At 40.2% G+C, this 20641-nt stretch overlaps 1 protein-coding gene and 1 long non-coding RNA gene across 2 annotated transcripts in view; one reads left to right on the forward strand and one right to left on the reverse strand.

The window, feature by feature from the left end:
* Positions 1–8016, reverse strand: part of LOC138963682 (guanylate cyclase soluble subunit beta-2-like) — a 32903-nt gene extending 24887 nt beyond the window's left edge. The window contains exons 1-3 of the mRNA XM_070335529.1: positions 7863–8016; positions 4873–4946; positions 149–249 (exon numbers count right to left, since the gene is read on the reverse strand). Of these exons, the coding sequence (XP_070191630.1) occupies positions 149–249; positions 4873–4946; positions 7863–7865 (178 nt within the window). The 5' untranslated portion in view covers positions 7866–8016. The remainder of the gene's footprint in view (positions 1–148; positions 250–4872; positions 4947–7862) is intronic.
* Positions 8017–8098: 82 nt separating this feature from the next.
* Positions 8099–11611, forward strand: LOC138964899 (uncharacterized). The gene is made up of 2 exons (XR_011455240.1): positions 8099–8395; positions 10897–11611. It is a non-coding gene; the product is annotated as an uncharacterized lncRNA (long non-coding RNA).
* The last annotated feature ends 9030 nt before the right edge of the window (positions 11612–20641 follow it).

Raw genomic sequence — 20641 nt, forward strand, 5'->3', positions numbered from 1 at the left:
GCATGCCAGGTTTAGTGAGACAGTAAGGAGAGAAGAACCACACGCACGCCCGCACCAACGCATGCACGCGCGCGGCACACACACACAAACGCGGCACGGACACAGACACAGACACAGACACACAATAGTACAACACTGTTCGACTCACCAAGTACCTCTGCCACAGCCCCAAGTAGTTTAAATGTCAAAGGGTCAGGGTACTGTGTAAAAACCATGAAGTGTATCATTTCGTCTAGTCCACTCTTAGCTCTAAACAAAAGAAAAGTCGTTATCACACACACAATAGCACATGGATATGAAACGTAATACAGATGCTTTGGATAGCAGGGTTAAAAATAGAAGTTGGTGAACAGAATCTACCAATTCTGCTCGGTTAGATTTGCAGTTCTCTTTATCCGCATAATGCATTTAGCTTTCTTTAATTTTTTAAGAAAGAAAAGAAAAGGAACACAGACACAGAGAGGCCCGAAAGTGCTAACCTCCATGCCTTTGAAAATAAGTGTACAATCGCGACGTAGGCTATACCCGTGATTCGAATGATAATTCAAGGTTTAAATTCGTAGAAAACATTTTCCGCCACAGGAAAGTCATTCCATTTCGGGCGGTGTCGGAGAGTGTCGATTACAAAACGGAAGAACTCTGGTAGCTTGCTTCAGATCTTATCTGTGGCCGAAGAATGAATGAGGCTACATAGGGTTACGAACACGTAAAGCCTACGTATTTCGTAGCTCCGCAAATGCGTAACTCGGTGGTCACGACGCAAACTTAGTCGTTTGCGCAACATACGTATGACGTTTTGGTCCTAAACGGGAAAACCCGTTTTCGTTTTTCGTCGTGTACGTTGCGGTCTTGCATAACATAACATAACATATAACATAACATAACATAAGCGGCCTAATAGGCTTTTCAGCCTTTTGCCTGCTATGTTTTTCAACAAGTGATTTGAAATATCGTTGTTTTTATTTGTGCGCTGCGTACGTCATAGGACGATCTCAATTGAGTTAACTTATTTGTAGAGAACATAAATTGTCTCCAGTGCTTGTCAAGTAAGTTTTTGAACGTGTTTAGTGTTCCTGCTGACACAATGTTGGGTGGCAAATTGTTCCAGTTATATACAACACGATTAGTAAAGAAGTTTGCATACAGGTTAGTCTTAACAGGTTTTTTTTTAAATTTATAATCATGACCTCTTGTGCTCGAACCCTCATGTAACAGAAGAAGTGAATTAGTAGCGCGTATATCATAAAGATTATGTAATATTTTATAGGTCTCGATCATATCGCCTCGCAACCTCCTGTACTCTAGGCTTGGCATATTAGCAGCTTTACGCATACAAGAACAGTATTTTATTCTTACAACGGGGGGAAAGCGGACTATGTTAGGCATTAAACGATAGCCTACATTTTAACGAAGAGAAGATTATCGATTTCAGTATTGGAACTAGTAAAATCCTACAATATAAGCTCAGTGTCCTTTTTTTTCGTGAACAGTCCGGTTTGTAGTTATGTCCCTTGAAAATGAATGTAAAGTTTACGTTTTAAGGAATCGAATTTAAATACGAAACTATCGCGCTTTTTTCTCTCTTGTATGCAGGCGCTGTAACTTGGAATACAAAGCATAAAGATTGATTGTTCAGGGTACTTAAATCTAACAGCAGCGTCAGTGAAATATCTTCAGAAAGAGATGTAAATAGCCTTGTTTCTTCGACATGCTAACGACAGGGGAGTAGCTGTCGTTGCGTTACGCTGAACGTTGCACAGTTCGCAAGCGTCATGACCAGCATGTTTTGAGGTTACGCTGTTCGTAGGCTCTGCGCATATATGCGCAGGGCTAACACACACAAAAAGTGAAAACCTGAAAAGCCAGGGTCCACGGCGGCGCCCCCCATAGAAGCTGAGTTTTTTTAAATTTTATTATCTTGTAAGTTGTAGGGACAAAGAACAAAGTTTAACTTTAAGAACCCGGATTTTCCGGTTTTAAAAGTGTTCAAAAATCGGATTTCCGGTGAGAACCGGAAAGGTGTTAGCCCTGTATGCGTAAAGCCGCTAAATATTCGTCAAGACCTCGGCCCCTTGGGTTTTAAGATTCTAGGCCGGTTGCGCAAGAACAGTATCTTATTCATACACGGGGGTTCTGTGCAGCTCACAGAAGGACCCGCTCACGTGTGTTCGGTTTCTCATTGATTTTTCTGTTCTTTCCCATGCCCTTCTTGGACGTCTTGAATAGTATTTTTTTTTTAGGCCTTTTGTTCGCTCACGCGATCTCAGCTATATCCTCTTGATTGTGTTTGAGCACTGCCACGTGTCAATCGTATCTTTATTTGTTTTCCGGTTTAAATCAGAAAAATCTTCGAGGGAAAAAAAGCTAAAAAAACAAAACAACAAGAAGGGCAAAGCCCATACGACTCACATGCTTTACACATTTTTCCTACCAAAATACATGTGACCTTGACCCAAGGTCAAGGTCATGCAACACAAAGCTGTTAATTCAAGACATAGGAAGTACAATGGTGCTTATTGGCTCTTTCTACCATGAGATATGGTCACTTTTAGTGGTTCACTACCTTATTTTGGTCACATTTCATTAGGGTCAAAGTGACCTTGACCTTGATCATATGTGACCAAATGTGTCTCATGATGAAAGCATAACATGTGCCCCACATAATTTTTAAGTTTGAAACAGTTATCTTCCATAGTTCAGGGTCAAGGTCACTTCAAAATATGTATACAATCCAACTTTGAAGAGCTCCTGTGACCTTGACCTTGAAGCAAGGTAAACCAAACTGGTATCAAAAGATGGGGCTTACTTTGCCCTATATATCATATATAGGTGAGGTATTCAATCTCAAAAACTTCAGAGAAAATGGGAAAAATGTGAAAAATAGCTGTTTTTTAGGCAACATTTATGGCCCCTGCGACCTTGACCTTGAAGCAAGGTCAAGATGCTAAGTATGTTTTTGGGGGCCTTGTCATCATACACCATCTTGCCAAATTTGGTACTGATAGACTGAATAGTGTCCAAGAAATATCCAACGTTAAAGTTTTCCGGACGGCCGGACGGACGGACGTCCGGACGGACGGACGGACGGACGGACGGACGACTCGGGTGAGTACATAGACTCACTTTTGCTTCGCATGTGAGTCAAAAAACGCAACTAAAGACTCAGAAAATATTAGTTTTTATCGATTTGAATAAATGTGTTTGCTGAATTCTTCAACCTGCACATTGTTCTTTCTTTCTTTCTTTATTTGGTGTTTAACGTCGTTTTCAACCATTGAAGGTTATATCGCGACGGACCTGCACATTGTCAGTTAAAAGGAATAAAGTTGCGACGTGGATATTGGTGCTCAACTGAGGAATGAACAAAATATAGATCTCTTTTGTGATCTTCCCCGCTTTGTCTTTTTCTTTTCCCTTTTCTTTTCCTTTTTATCTTTTCTTCTTTTTTTCTTTTTCTGTTTTTGTCTTCCCTTTCTCTCTTTCTTTCTTTCATGACTTGCTTTCTTTAAAGGCATATGTACTCGATGACTATACACGCTAATTGCTTTACCAACAGCTGGAGACATGCTAAATTAAGTTCCCTGCAAAATATTGTGGTCTAGGACCCCTTCAATGTTGAGATATGTTAATTTTCATTTTGATCTGGATCGTCCTATTTATAGATTTGGCAACACATGTAACGTTGATGCAAGGGAGCTAACACCGCGGCTTTGTTGACATCCTCACTTTTTCAGAGGCTAGAACAAGCTGTAATGCATGTATTACGGTCCGCGCATGGTGACATATCGTCATTATATGGTCTTATGGTGCGTTTGACATCGATTATGGGCAAACTATACTTTGTAAACACGGGAGCGCGTACATATGCCTTTAAGCAAGAGCTCAAGTTGCTAAAAAAAACCACCCACCAATATAACAAGTAATTCTATAGATGACAGCCTATTGAAGGTTACAATGCCCGCACACATAAATGTTTATATTCGTCAAAAATAATGTTCGTGCCATTACCCCGAGTTTGTTAATAATTATCGTCAAAATGTTCGTGCCATTACTCCGAGTTTGCTAATAATTATCGTGTTTCTTTTTTTTTTAATCATTATTTGGATTGTTTTTACTGCCCTATTGGTACTGGACCCAGAGTAAATGAACACAATCTTATTTTATTCACATCGTTGCATTCTCTCTGAACCGCGAGTCACGTGCTCAGCCAACATGCACAAAACTTCGGGTTTGTCTTAACTGGGAAGTACGCGCGCCTTCCCGTTGTTCGTGTTAAGTGGGTGCTCGCCGTTTTGTATGGTTCCCAAGGCAACTGACTGGGATGCTTTGACGCTGGGCAACAAATAATGGTACATAATGAAACACTTCTTTCGATCCTGGGTCGAAGTATTGTGGTTATCTCGATCAAACGATGAAAGGAACTACACAGACAAAAACCATCACCCAAAGCTTTTCCCTCATTCGTGGCTTATTATTACACTAACATAGGACTCCTCTGCATTCAAATGTGTTGTACATCAAGAGAAATTTTGTCGTTGTGTGTGATGGTAGTAAAAGTTGCTTTCAAACTTGTCATATGTAAAGCGGAAACCGTCATGCCTTGTCAGTTAATTTGCGAGGATTAAATTTTTTTAATTTCTTCAAGTTTAATGCCCCCTTGTTTTCCATGAGAACTCTGTTTCGTTGGAATGTATTGGTTGTCATTCTCAAGTACGCGATTGCAAGCACACACACACACACACACACACACACACACACACACACACACACATACACACACACACACACACACACACACACGCGCGCGCGGGTGCACACACACACAATCACTCACGCAGAAGCACTTGCACGCAACATCGGACCAATACTTACAGAACAGCTCGCCATTGGTCTTTTCCAAATTGTTCTTCTACAAGTTCCCTGAAGACACAGTGTATCTGTCCGTACTGCAACAAACACAGAGCAATTAAGACAAGTATACCTGCCTGCCTTTTTTTTTTAAACAAGAAAAGCAAATGTTTTATATTTGATTGAAAAATGAGGGTGTGACAGTGCCACCTCAACTTTTACAAAAAGCCGGATATGACGTCATCAAAGACATTTATCCAAACAATGAAAAAAACGTCTGGGGATATCATACCCAGGAACTCTCATGTCAAATTTCATAAAGATCGGTCCAGTAGTTTCCACACGCGTGCTCCTTGTCCACCTGTTATATCAAGTCTTACATCGCGCGCGTATCTCCAGACTCGGACTCAAGGCGCAGAGATCTATTTATGCCGTGTGAGATGGAATTTTTTACACAATACATCTCGCATTCACATCGACCAGCAGATCGCAGCCATTTCGGCGCATATCCTACTTTTCACGGCCTATTATTCCAAGTCACACGGGTATTTTGGTCGACATTTTATTTTTTTATTTATGCCTATACAATTTTGCCAGGAAAGACCCGTACGAAGGAAGGGAAATAAACGCGCAAAACACTGGAGAAGATAAGGAAGAGTTACTGGGAATGGATGTACAGAAAAAACAAAATCGGTCGCGCTGAGAGCACGCACGTGTTCAAAATTTTCCACGATTGTGTCCGGGGTCTACCTGAATATGCCCACCAAATTTGAAGCAGATCCATCGAGAACTTTGGCCGTGAATCGCAAACACACACACAGACAGACAGACAGACACACACACACGCCGTATATAGATATAGATGCTGCCTCAGATGGTAATGATGAATATGATGATGGTGATGTTGTCGATGACGAAGACAACGACGACGACGTCTTCGCTTGAAGTTTGAAACTCCTTCCATAACGTATGGGACAACGTCCAAGCTTTAAATTGTGTGCTCGATCTGCACCTCCCTTTGGATTATCATATGCAATTTGGCCTGGTGCCCCAAAAAGACATACTGTATATGTAGTTTCTTAATGATGTCGTTATAAGATACGACCTCTATGGAGTGAATGGAGCCTTTCAAGAGTAGGATAACAAATGCTCTAAAAACACGGAAGAGGGGATATTAATACAAAAAACCTTTCTTGTTTAAAAAAACAACAACACCCACGTGACTTGCAGGACCCCGTGACCCAGCAGTCATTCTCATACCCAAGGTGTTGGGGGAACTCGAACTTCCGGAAAGTAAACTCGTGGAAACTTTACTACACCATAAACTGCTTTGAAAAACTGACCAGCGAACAGTTGCCCTACTGAATGTCTTAATCCAGCTGCAGCCACGCACTTTAAATTAACAAAAGTAAATCCTCAGTAAAACGTTCTTATACAAAAATTCCCACATGGAAAACATATTGTACCCTTTCTGGCTTTTCTTGCCGCAGACACAGAAAGAGATTCAAAATTATTTTCATATCAGCTAAGTATGGAAAAAGAAAACAAAGTGATCACGTTCCTTTGTTTAAAATCATGAGGTAAGCTTAATGATACATTTGACGTGACTGAAGCGACACTTTTCTTCATTCTTGTCTAGACCAGAGATCTGCTAGTGCTACACTATCTCTGCATGGTCTAGACAGAAGTTTGCGTTCCCTCAACAAATGGGAAAGTCACCATGCACTTCGTCCAAAACTCTGCTACAAGTCGTGAATAAGCATAACACTCATGAAGGGGATGCTTTGTTTTAATTACTTCTGTCATTATTATATAGAATGAAAAGAACTACTGTTTTCGATCTGATTTTCAGAAGAGGAAATCGAAGTCAGCACAGCAGGGTAACACAAAAATGAAATCGAAGCAATAGCAAACCTGAACAGAATCCAACTTATTCCCCCCTCTGCTTCTTTACCTCTGTAAACTTGTAGAGCTAGTTATTTTTCGATAAACACCCAGCAACCAAACAAATAACGAGCCAGGAACAGCCTGAATCCTCCATAGCGCAATGGGTTGAGAAGCTGTTCTGTGTCGGTACTACTTTTACGACTGAAAAGTTCCGAACGCTCTAATGTACGAAGTATACATCTCTGGAGCAAACAATACAAACATACCGCATTTGAATTAACAAGTAGATCTACAGGCTTGAACACACGAATCTCCATATATATAAAATCCATGAGTTCGGTTGTTTTCTGAATCTAGATCTGCTAGTGCACAAACGTTCAACATACAAGCAAATTCCCAAGGCAAGTAACTCTCATACTATGTCTAGCGACAAGAGTAGCGGTTCCGCTTTCAAATTTCTTTTCACTGTTTCTTCGACAACTGGCTGCAATCCGACGGTCAGTTTTCAACAATATTTCATTTTATAAACAGATCACACGCAGCCAAATGCACACATCTCATCAATTTAAACAACATAAATCGGTTTCATACACTATTTTCCCCAGAAAACTGAACTTCATACAGTTTTAAACGTTGGAACACGGGTGCAAAAGGTCGTCTGCTGGTCCCATTTGACGAAAGAACATTATCTAAGCGATACCAACACATAAACAGAACACACAATATCTGCCTTTACCGCCACAGCAGAATAACAGCATATCTGTGTACTTTATTTTAGTCCAAAACAGGGAAACTGACAAAAAGTGTTAACAGAATGGAATGATTTGCACGAAACTATACAACCGCGCATTAATCGATCGCTTGCGCAGGTTGACTGGTTGAGTGAATTGGATTCGAATTTTGATCAAACTTTTGCAAAAAAACTCCTCTTTTCTTTGAATAACTGAAGGAAGGAGGAATAAAGAGGTTACACACCTCGTCTCAGTGATTATTAAAAATAATGGTCTCAGTTCGCGGTCATGAAACAGCTCGCTGAAGCTCGCATTTTTCATGATCCGCTAACTTCGACCATTATTTTTAATAATCACTGAGACTCGGCATGTAACCTCTACATCTTCAGCACTTACCATTTTGCAACTCAACTCAAGACACGAATTCTACATGTGGATGAACATGTTTTAGTAGCCTTGTCAGTGAGCCACAGCAGCAAAATAAGGACCACACAAACACAATAGAATCGAATCAATAAGATATTGTTTACATGTACACATCCCACTTCTCTTTTTGGATCTGAAATGGCCTATTGAGGTCTACCGAATGACGTCATTGCACAACGTGCGTAGTCGCCCTTGGCGGTCTAGAAAGCCGCCCCGGCCATTGCTCTGCAGTAGTAAAACCACTAGCCTGCTGTGTTTACGTCCGCATTTTGACCTCAATATGCCAAACGTATGTTGTGTCACCGGTTGTTTCAACCGAAGTAACAAGGATAGTCAATATACATTCCATAGAATTCCGACAGTTGATTCTGCAAGAAGTATTTCATTTCAAAACTTGACGGAGAAGAGACGGAGAGCGTGGCTTGCCAAAATCAACAGAAAGACAATCAACGACAAGACAGTCAAGCCTTGGACTCGATTGTGTTCAAAGCACTTTGTTTCTGGTGAGTTAGCTGCTATCTTCATTTTATTCATTGACACTTGTATTTATGTTGTGTTGGTTTTGCAGGTTATCTGAAGTACGTGTACTGTTATTGTTTACTTAGGCTAGTTAGCATGTCACTGCCTTGGCCAGGCTGGGGTTCTGTCTGACTCAACTGTTTTCCTGGTCAGTGATCTGACACTGACAAATGATCTGTGACACTGAGAGTGATCTGCGACATTGTCAGTGATCTGCGACATTGTCAATTCATGCTACATTACAATGTACATTATAAATGAGTTGTTCTTCAGTACTGGTGACAGAAAGGGGAAAAAGTGGTCAAATGACTCAAAATTCAAATCTCTAGTTTTGTTTTTGAAATATTGCTTTTCATAAAGCAGAAATACTGTAGTATCTGTTGGACATAAGAAAAAATCACTGGTTCACATGGTTCCTACATAATCTAACTTTTAAAGCTGGTTCTTGTGTGTCTGTGTGTATGTTTGTATGATGACGATAGGACCCGAAACGGCTGCACGGACTGAGACAGGAATTGCAGAGAATGTTCTTTGCCACTCGAGTCGTGTCATAAGGTACTTTTGGAATAGCAAATTTGAAAGGATTCTTCAAAAAACGGCGGAAAACATTATATACCCTGTGAGCTATCGAGGATCCTCCCCGTCTGGGCTGTCGAAACATGGTCTTGTTAAAAGACGTTTTCAAATGCGGTTAACGGGGAGATACACTCGAAGCACATTTAGCGAAGTTATGTTGCCAAATCATCAAAGATCAACATTTCACTACACGGATCGATGCACACAGTCGAAATAGATGTGACTTTCACACGACCGAAGACTACTTACTAGCAGACTAGCAGACGACAAGATCTAAATATTTAGATCAGTGAGAGCAATCCGTTGAAGAACAGTTACTCCGCTTATTCGTCTTCAGTTAAGCTTATTTCCCCTGCCATGAGTTTCCTTGCAGATCTGCAGTCGCGTAGTGAAATGAACTAGTGTCATCGGAAGATTCTTCTCAGTCAATGATCAAAGCACAGTAAGTTCTATGCTGACAAAAGTCACTTTCGGACAACACGACGATTGACTTAATTTATGAGCCCAAAGGTAACAATATCGACAAGAATGTACGCATTTGACATTAAATGAAACATTCATAGACAGTTTCCAACTCACCAGATCTGCCAAAGAGCCGTCATTTGTGAAAAAAACGATGATTTTAATCAGACAGGTATCGGAAACAAGTCTTGGTCACCTGCGTTATTCCTTCCGAGGCGACGTGACGGCGCCACATTTGTTTGTTTATGGCTGTTTATCGCGAAACAACACAGTTGAAATTTGTGTGTAAAATACCACAAATGTGTGGTGAATCAGTTCGTCATCTGCGTTTCGATGGTAATTCAGTCAGATTGGAGTTACTTTGAATCGAAGGCGAGGGTAACCTGCGTTATTTGTGGGACGGCGTGAACAAATTTGATTGCAATATTTTATACAGAAAGTAAATTTCAATGATTCTGGCTCAGACTTGTAGATCTGTTATGCAGTGTTTTGGTAGTGTATCTGCTTTTCTGCTATGAAGCTCATTTGGAGTGATACGCTGATCGAAGTGGGGTACCCTATGCGGGACATCAGCCGTATGCAGATTACGCCTCAGAACACTCTCGCATTTCACAAAGACAACAATAATTTGCAACATTTCAAGAACTGCATCAGTTTTATTAGATACTATTTCAACAAAAACAGCACAAACACGACTATTATCAACAACACAGAACGGGAGGTAAGTCTTCAAAGACGCACCAAGTGTGCGTTCCCATTTTTGGACGCCATTTTTGCTAGCATTTTCACAGTAAATCGTAATATTTCCATATATATTGAATGATTTTGTTATGTTCTTTGATTGTGCCGATTCTCCTATCTCTCTGGGATGTACTGGGTGCTTTGTGACCAGTTTCTCCCCTAGACTGTATTGAAAAAATGCGTCCGTCTGAGCTGACCCCCACTTGTGACCAGTAGCAAAGAACAACTCAAATACAAAAACAAAATATTCTAAATAAAAGAAAATGATTTTACAAGCTAAAATAATGTAGATCTGTATAACTTCAGTGCATGTATGGGGGATACATATTAGGCACAAAAAAAATAGGTGTGGTTACGGTAACATAGCCAAACAAAATAGGGTAGGAAGGTAGGCAATCCTTTTTTTTTCCACTTTTTTTTCTAATGTGTACAAATTAAACCTACTTGACAGGGAAATAAGTGTGCGACTCGGGCGCTTTCGCTTTCATTGCGTTTTCTGCACTCGTTTTTTTTTGTGGTTTTTTTGTGTGGTTTTTTGACAAATGTAATAAAAAGTTATAGGGTCGGCCCCTAAAATAGGGTAGGTCGGGTTACCGTAACCACACCTATTTTTTTTAGGCCTAATGTATGTAGGTGTATGCATAGTTCATGAGTCTTTGGTTTTGCAAGAAACCTGTTTAGAAATGATATTGTGTTCGATTTTCAGGCACACCTGCTGGAGTTCATGATGTAACTCATCCTGACTGGGTGCCTTCGTTTGATATGGGCTACGAGTGTCACAAGGGCAGTTTGGACAAAATTAAGCGGGGCGAACGAAGATAAGAGCTCCGAACCAGTTCAAGATGAAGTACACTTACCTAGTTACTATACAATTCAAACAATGCTCGTTCAACAGCTGCAGAGAGAAAATAAATCTCTGCAAGAAGACAAAATCACACTGAACTGTCAAGTTAAATCTTTAAATTCTGAAATGCAGTCTCTGAGGGAGGAGAACATGGAATTGAAGGAAAAACTATCTGCTTGCTCCTTCACAGAAGATACATTAAAGGTGAAGGGAAAGATGTAAAAGTAAAGTATTTCACTGGGTTGCCAAATTTCAACGTTTTGATTGGACTCTACCACTTCCTTTTACCACATATCAGCAGTGGACCAAGGAGTGTGACATCAAAATTTCAAGAGCTTGTGATAGTCTTGATGAGACTCCGTCTGAACTTGCCAGTGCAGGTACTGGCGGACATGTTCTTCATTTCATCTTCTGCCGTGTCAAGAATTGTGTTGAAAATGGTGGACATCATGTACACTCAACTCAACTCAACTCAACTCAAATTTATTAATCCATATGGAAATTATGTTGTAACAATACTCATTTCCAATCAAAAGAATAAGAATGCATAATAAAAAATAAAAACATCATAAGAAAATAAGTGAGTATGATTATTATGAGTATGATCACAGTCTCACTAACGCAAACAGTCATCCGTCAAGTCAAGTCTGCCAACACACAACTCACTCACACAACAACAACAGCAACAGCAATACAATTTAACAAAAACCATAATTCCAATAACAAAAAGACGTCCAAGAGTCCACCTCAACATCCACGCACACACAAGGTATACAAAGCACCACATGTCGACTAGAACACCGCACATTTGAACTACGGTAATACAGTTACTAAAAATACATACATTACAGATAACCCAGCAACAGAGTACAGTAATAATTATGACAGAGAAACATGATAGAGGCCTCTAACATGTGATTGGTTGAAAGCATGGATAGCTCTGGGAACAAAAGAATTGCGGAAACGTGACGTTCTAGCAACCATAGCCCTCAGTCTACCACTCCTGTCAATGCGTCGAGAGTCAAATTCAGGTTTCAGATGAAACCACAAATTATATGACCTGACAGAGACAGGCTTCATGAAACAATGCCAAGAGAATTTTTGCAATATTTTGGAAAAACAAGAGGCGAAGCCTTCAAGGCTCACGTAAGAAATCGACAAACAGTAACACAAACTCAATCACTCCGTCACACACACACACACACACACACACACACACACACACACACACACACACAGTAAGCATAGGTGACACTGTGCAAGAAAGCGAGACACTAGATCTAGATCTGTCTGTCTGCATGTAGCCTGTAACTTACAGGGACACGACTGCCAACTAGTCTCGGCCCGCTCAAAATAACAATGACCGAGACTTGCAGTAATTCCTTCGCATGACGTCTAACCCTCTTACGCCATAATGTGACGTCTTCAAATGTTAAAGTTTCTTCCACAGACATACACACGCACACACGCACAGACAGACAAAGTTACGATCGCATAGGCTACATTTACGTGAGCCAAAAATCACTGTGATCATTGATTGTATTTGACTGAAAACTGCACTTTTTTTGACAACCTAAAGCCAGGAGATCTTGTTTTGGCTGACCGTGGATTTGACATCCAAGAAAGTGCAGGACTGATGACATGTGCGCTGAAGTTAAGATTCCTGCTTTCACCAAGGGAAAAAATCAGCTGTCTGCGTTTGAGGTTGAGTCAACGAGGAAAATAGCTCATGTCAGAATCCCAGGGGTGGGATTTCTTCCGTCCCTGACGGATTTCCGGCCCAGGAAAAAAATTCGATTTGGTTTTTCTTTAACTAAAAAATTTTTTTTTTTTTTTACCTTAGAGGGGCACAAGTAGCTCAGATGGTAAAGCACTGGACTTGTGATCGAAAGGTCGCTGGTTCGAATCTGGGCCGGGATGGACACTGGTCAACCTTATGTGCAGACCCAGAGACGGTATCCATCTCCCTCCCCCATGTCACCACAGTGGCACGTAAAAGACCTCGGTCATTCTGCCATAAGTGCAGATGACTGATAACACCTAAACACGCATACACCTGTGTATCGCATCTAAAGTCGGGTTAAAACCCGGGAACATGCCCCTATAATGGCTTTGCCGTGAGGGCGTAAAACTTGAATTTCTCTTTTTACCTTTTTTTTGTTAATCCGTTCTGTGTACAGAAGGTCAACTACCTTTCACCGGTACCAAATTGACCAAATTGAGTGACACGTAGGGAGCAACTATGTCATGTCATCCTGGCAAATGTTATGAGGGCTTACTAGCGCCAAAACTAAAAATTAGTAATTAACCCGTTAAAGTTACTAATTTTCACCAGAAAATTACAATTATGACATGACAATTACTAACTTTCACGTGTTAATTACTAATTTTCACGTGTTAATAACTAATGTTCAAGTGTTTATGTCTAATTTTCAGTTTTGGCTCGCTTCCTGACGGCTTACTTGTGCCAAAACTAAAAATTAGTAATTTTCACGCATTAATATAATTACTAATTTTCATGATAGCTGGCTGCCGGCTGCTAGAGGAGAATTGAAATGGGCTAGGGACCGGGTTGGGTCGTCTTGGGTCAGTGCTGAAATGGTTACTTTATTGGCTGTTGGCCGAACGGACACCCGGGCTTCATATTTTTGCATGCATGTATTCGTGTTTCCAAGGCCTGAGGCTTTTGCTGTGACCCTGGGATCTTTATCGTGTGCATGAAATTCAAGTTTTACGCCCTCCCGGTAAAGCCATTAGGGGCATGTTCCTGGGTTTTAACCCGACTTTACACAAGTGTATGCGTATTTAGGTGGTATCAGCCATCTGCACTTATGGCAGAATGACCGAGGTCTTTTACGTGCCACTGTGGTGACACGGGGGTAGAAGATGGATACCGTCTCTGGGTCTGCACATAAGGTTGAGCTGTGTCCGTCCCCGGATTCGAACCAGCGACCTTTCGATCACAAGTCCAGTGCTTTACCACCTGAGCTACCCGGGCCCCCGGGGGTGTTCTGCTCACCCACAACTTTATATACCCCACTTGCAGGGATTCAGAGACATTAAGTGGTGTGGTAGAAAAAAAATGGTATTCCTAATCTGTGAACTAGTGGTATTTACATTCTGATACATTGAGTCCTTTAGAAAGTTTGCAAGTGAAACACGCTTAATTTAAACATATTTCTCTTTTAATTCAAGCTATGATTCAACAATAATTTTAGAATATAACTCCTGAAATGATGAATTGAAAAGCAACATCAGAAGACTGTGCATAGCATTGGCAAGGGATATAAATCTGGTAGTTTCTATTTTTGTCTAAACCTTTTTCTTTTATAACCTAAGCAGTTAGCCCTTTCTCATTTGGTTCAAGCTATGGTTCAACAATTATTTGAGAATATACCACCTGCAATGATAAAATCATAAGCTACAAAAGTAAAGATGTGTAGTACAAGGGAGGTGACTGTTATTTTCTGTGTTTGCATGGCGATTTTCCTTGCAGTAAACATTTGTTTTAAACAAAGATAAAAGTAAATCAAATACGTTCAAGTTTACAAGGTTTTTGACTCACATGCGAAGCAAAAGTGAGTCTATGTACTCACCCGAGTCGTCCGTCCGTCCGTCCCCCCCGTCCGGACGTCCGTCCGGAAAACTTTAACGTTGGATATTTCTTGGACACTATTCAGTCTATCAGTACCAAATTTGGCAAGATGGTGTATGATGACAAGGCCCCAAAAAACATACATAGCATCTTGACCTTGCTTCAAGGTCAAGGTCGCAGGGGCCATAAATGTTGTCTAAAAAACAGCTATTTTTCACATTTTCTCTGAAGTTTTTGAGATTCAATACCTCACCTATATATGATATATAGGGCAAAGTAAGCCCCATCTTTTGATACCAGTTTGGTTTACCTTGCTTCAAGGTCAAGGTCACAGGAGCTCTTCAAAGTTGGATTGTATACATATTTTGAAGTGATCTTGACCCTGAACTATGGAAGATAACTGTTTCAAACTTAAAAATTATGTGGGGCACATGTTATGCTTTTATCATGAGACACATTTGGTCACATATGATCAAGGTCAAGGTCACTTTGACCCTTATGAAATGTGACCAAAATAAGGTAGTGAACCACTAAAAGTGACCATATCTCATGGTAGAAAGAGCCAATAAAAAACGCTGGCGCTGGACCCGAGTACTCTTCAGACTGGCTCGCTCCCCCAGTATGAAAGTTTTTGTCTTGTGCACGTGGATTAAAAAAATAAAATAAAATTTTTTTATTTTACACAATTAAAAAAATTATTAGAGTAAAATAAAACATTAAAACGTTCATAATAAACAATAGTAAACAAGAATTAAAAAAAATAAAATAAAAAAATAAAAAAAATAGACCGCCCATGCCGGGAATCGAACCCGGATCACTTGGATTTTAAAAAAAAATATATATATATATTTATTTATTTTACACAATTAAAAAAATTATTAGAGTGAAATAAAACATTAAAACGTTCATAATAAACAATAGTAAACAAGAATTAAAAAAAAAAAAAAATAGACCGCCCATGCCGGGAATTGAACCCGGATCACTTTGGCCATAGACGGACGTGCTACGACAACTTTACTAGAGTACTGCGCCTTGAATCACTGTGTGTATCTGTCGCTCTCTCTCTCTTTCAGTCTCACCGAGACCAAGCACTGTATTGTAGTTTCTTTGCCGAGACCAAATGCGGCTGGCTTGCAAATCATGCTTTTCTCGTCACTGCGTGACGTGTTCGCCGCTCAAGTCTCCCCTTTAGTTCAGGCTGTTCGCAAAGCGACCAGCCTCCCACCGCAAAAACTCCCACCGTTAAGAGTGGCTTTTGTGTTTTTTGGGGCATTTAGGTCCCAGGTAACATTATGAAGTTTTAATACGATCAATCGGACCTATTATCAAGTTAGTGTATCAACTTTTGAAAGAACTGCGCCCAGTAGTTTCCCAGCAATAAGCCGTTAAGTCGAGACAGACAGACACACACACACACACACACACACACACACACACACACACACACACACACAATTAAAGTCTGTTGGACCCTAGTACTGCGTACTCGGGGATAAGCACCATTGTACTTCCTATGTCTTGAATTAACAGCTTTGTGTTGCATGACCTTGACCTTGGGTCAAGGTCACATGTAATTTGGTAGGAAAAATGTGTAAAGCAGTTCTTAGTGTATGATGTCATTGCTAGGTTTAGTTATTTGACCTTGAGGTCAAGGTCATGTAAAGGTCAAGGTCAAGCATGTGAGTCGTATGGGCTTTGCCCTTCTTGTTTAATTATGTGCATCTTCAATTTTAAGTTTTTGTTTAAGCCGCTTCTAAAGCCCTTCTTGAAATTTGTTTACCACTTGTATGTGGAGACTCCCTAGCAAGAGTGATGTAACCAAACACCTTCAAGTGTAGAGGTTTTTGATTTTGTGCATTCATCCCCCCCCCCAAAAAAAAAAAAGTGTGTACTGTTTTCAGTTTTAAAGCCAGGAGAGGCTTAAATAGCAACTCTTGAATTGCTAAAAATTTACTTTCAGCTGGTTAGTTACAAAAACCTTCAAGTTTACAAGATTTTTTACTTTTGTGCATCTCCAATATTAAGATTTTGTTTAAGCTTATAGGAGCTTCTAAAGGCCCTTCTTGAAATGTGTTTAGTTTCGACGTCACGTGTGACGTCATCATTGCAGGTGCAATATTTAAACAATATTCCGTAAGCTCAACCTACATTCAGTAACAATATGGCATAAATTGTACTTCTTTATTCTATGTAAATCATGTTACCCAGAGAGTTTTGTATAACACACTAAATTCCGCTTTTCCTTCAGTGAAACGTAAAACCGCCAAAAACGGTATGCACTCGATTTTTTCAGTGAATGTTCAATAAAAATGGTGCACATTATCAATCACAGTTACATTCTATCTTCTTACTTTATATTGACGGGCATTTTTGAGGTTCAAATGCGACTCTTATGAAAACCAGCATTGCCTAAAAATGTAAGGAAAAGCAATTAAAGGCGTTGTTTCACTAAATGAGACTCAGCACACAGTTATCGTCTCGCGCATACATTTCTTCACATGTATCTTTATATATTTTGCACCTACGCTTAGAGCAGGCATTTTTCTATGTATTAACGTGCATGTTAAGTCCATTACACTCCACCCTTACCTGTCATAGTGCCTCTCAAAAGCCTTTCATGATAATATAACTTTGACTTACAAAATTAGGGGGTGTGCTTCGGAAATGAACTCTCACACTTAGTGTTTACAAGCGCCATGTTTATCGGAGCAGGAAACTCTTCCAGAGTGAGACCCCTTTGTTGGTTTCACTGCGGCCGCCAGCAGTTATGAGAAATTCGAAATGAGAAATGGCGCTTACGGCTAAAAAAAAACTCAGAAAAAATCAATTCTGCGTTCTTGATAGCAGTTTCGTCCAGACTGGACTCCAGCTTTTGCTTTTCTTATTTTTCTCTATCGTCCAAGCCCATAAAATCGAACAAGGCGGATTGCGTTTGGATTTCCCTCTTTCAGATGACTGAGATTGCCCCCCTTGAATCGTTCGGTGTCAATGCCAGTTATACTGGCCGTGTGTTCAAGATGTGTCAAACTCTGCCTGTTACAGTGTTATTGGTGATTTCCTTCACATTCCACTAACCCAACACTGCGGCTGGTTCCCACCCGGTTGGTCACTTTCTCGTGGTGCCCAGGTGTCAAAATAGTACATTCTCTTAGGTAAACAGTACCTTGGAACCCATTTTGTGGGATCTACTAGATACAAATACCACAACAACAAAAAACGAACTAAATGTGTTTTAAATTTGTGTGCAGGTTTTGGGGTTGTGTCATGGTTTTCGTGCTTTAATGCATGTCATGAAGTGGATTGTAGTGTGAATAAAGGATTTCTTTTCTGTAAACGTTTTCTGCCCTATCTTATTACACTGACTTCAATCTTCACATTCAAACACTCCAAACACAGAACTTTGGGAGGATGCAGACTTATTATTTCCTCACCAAAATATAACACAATTCTTCACTTCAAATACATCAGTACGAATCAACTTCTCGAACACACAGTACGCACACACATATAGCATTCACCCAATGCATGTAAATACATAGTATAAAGATATTTTCTCAAAGATAGATTAACGCACAAGATAAGGTGCTGACAGACACTCACGAGTTCGTATCACGGCTCACTGCATGTCGTCATTTACACATCCTTGTGTCGTTGAATCCCGTAGATGATGAATTCCCAGAAACTCTCCTTAAAGGTGCCAACACACACCTTTCACGTTTCTCCCCGGGAAACACTTCCGCCATTAGCGAAATAAACCGTCGTCTCTACGACCGGTAACGATGGAGACTCCGCCGTCTAGCCATCTCTGCGCCGATGTGGTCTCTTCCCCCACCATCGCCCCGCATTCTCCCGTGTAAGGTCCGTCCCTTGTCCATGCCATGGAAAACCCCCCATGGAAGCTCCTAAAGAATCAACCCAAGTCTTAATACACATTCTCTTTAACCATCTCCTCTTCCTAAACTAAAGTCATGTAACATCTCTCTCGTTCATTCTACATTCACATTCCGTCCACAGACAAAATCCAACTATACTTCATCCATGAATCACTTAATCCATCTCTGACACTACCACACATAGTATCACTGTCTTAAACATAACATAAATGCGTAACAGCAATTATGTTCAAGAATTTACCAACGAAATCCATAACATAATCACAACAAGAATTCTCTCAAAACTTCACACTAGAATTTAGTGCACTTTGTATACACTAACCTTTACATTCCAGCTATGTATTCCAACTTCAATAATATACAACATAGTAAATCATTTACCTTAAGAGACCCGTCTCTTGAAAGAGTACTTGTTCCCAGAACAAGACCGACACGCGCTGACAACCTTCCCGGTTGAAAATCTTAAACGCTGTGACGTTATTAACCCCAGACCAGCTACAGTTCTCATAAACACAACTCATGTCAAACTATGGTTTTCTCGTGCAACGCACAAAACCCGTGATAACGCCTCTCCGGTCACCTACGCATCGCACTTCAATATTTAGGGAGGTTAAAAACACGACGTGGTTTCACATCACAAATATGCTACTCACATCTTTGTGACAATGCATACTTCGAGACAAACAAAGGCAAGGCTCTGTCGTAAGATAAGATGAATGTGCGACCGTCACTGTTGTTACCGACATGTACTGGTTACCGGTACACTAGTCAACGATGATTTACTTAAGAGAAGTCGATTATATAAAACTTTGGTCAACGAGAAATCAACATTTTGGCTGGAGCTATACCTTGAATTAGATTTTTTTTTTACAGCATTTAATAAAATAAAATAAGATTTAATTAGACAATTATCTCTCAAGACCGACATACTACATATACAGTTGCCCATGCCACACACGCGCGCGCAACCGTCGACATAGGAGCATCACTGCATGCAGCATGCCCAGAACCAGAAAATCAGTCTCTCCAGTTTTAGCAGTTTAGCTATTGGTAAAAATCATAACGCCCCTCCCCAAGAACAATTAATCGCACTGACACCACTGTTAGGACACAGATTCTGAACCCAGAGGTTTCAGACAGGTACTAAAAGTATGTCACATTTGTATATTTTATTTTTTCAATTTTGTTAGCTTGTTTTAGGCTTGCTGTTGTCGCTACTGTTCTGTTGTAGTTGTGAAGAAAGTAATGGATTTGTGAAATCCTTTTTTTTTCTTTTTTTCTACGGCCTGCACAATAAGGTGGCTGGTGCAAAGATCTAACATCATGGAATTACTTCTCGCTCAGATTTATTTTTCGTTTGTCCCGCAAAACGTTTGTTTATATTGCAAAACAATCAAACGGAAAGGGACAAAACAAATGGTTTTGGAGTCAAGAACAAATAAACAAACAAAAAAACAATGTTAACAATGGCCTAAGGGGACGAAGAGAGCCCACGAGTTATTCAATGTCAGATTCCAAGTCCCAGTGAGTTGGCCACAGAAGTCAATTAGCTTATGAGTTACGTGACCTTCATGTGTGTGACCACAGACTGTGTTATAGTGTTACGTTGTCTTCGGATGATATGATGCATAAGGGGACGAAGAGAGCCCACGAGTTATTCAATGTCAGATTCCAAGACCCAGTGAGTTGGCCACAGAAGTCAATTAGCTTATGAGTTACATATAGGTTATGGGATAAGTGACCTTCATGTGTGTGATCACAGACTGTGTTACAGTGTTACGTTGTCTTCAGATGGTATGACGCCGTGTCAAACGACGCGTATGTAACGCCAAGTCTTGAATTGCTAAAAATTTACTTTCAGCTGGTTAGTTACAAAAACCTTCAAGTTTTCAAGATTTTTTACTTTTGTGCATCTCCAATATTAAGATTTTGTTTGAGCTTATAGGAGCTTCTAAAGGCCCTTCTTGAAATGTGTTTAGTTTCGACGTCACGTGTGACGTCATCATTGCAGGTGCAATATTCAAACAATATTTCCCAAGCTCAACCTACCTACCTTCTTTATTCTATGTAAATCATGTTACCCAGAGAGTACACTTTTGTTTGCGCGTGTGTGTATGTG

The sequence above is a fragment of the Littorina saxatilis genome, linkage group LG4 (assembly GCF_037325665.1).
Source record: "Littorina saxatilis isolate snail1 linkage group LG4, US_GU_Lsax_2.0, whole genome shotgun sequence".
Taxonomy (NCBI): Eukaryota; Metazoa; Mollusca; class Gastropoda; order Littorinimorpha; family Littorinidae; genus Littorina; species Littorina saxatilis.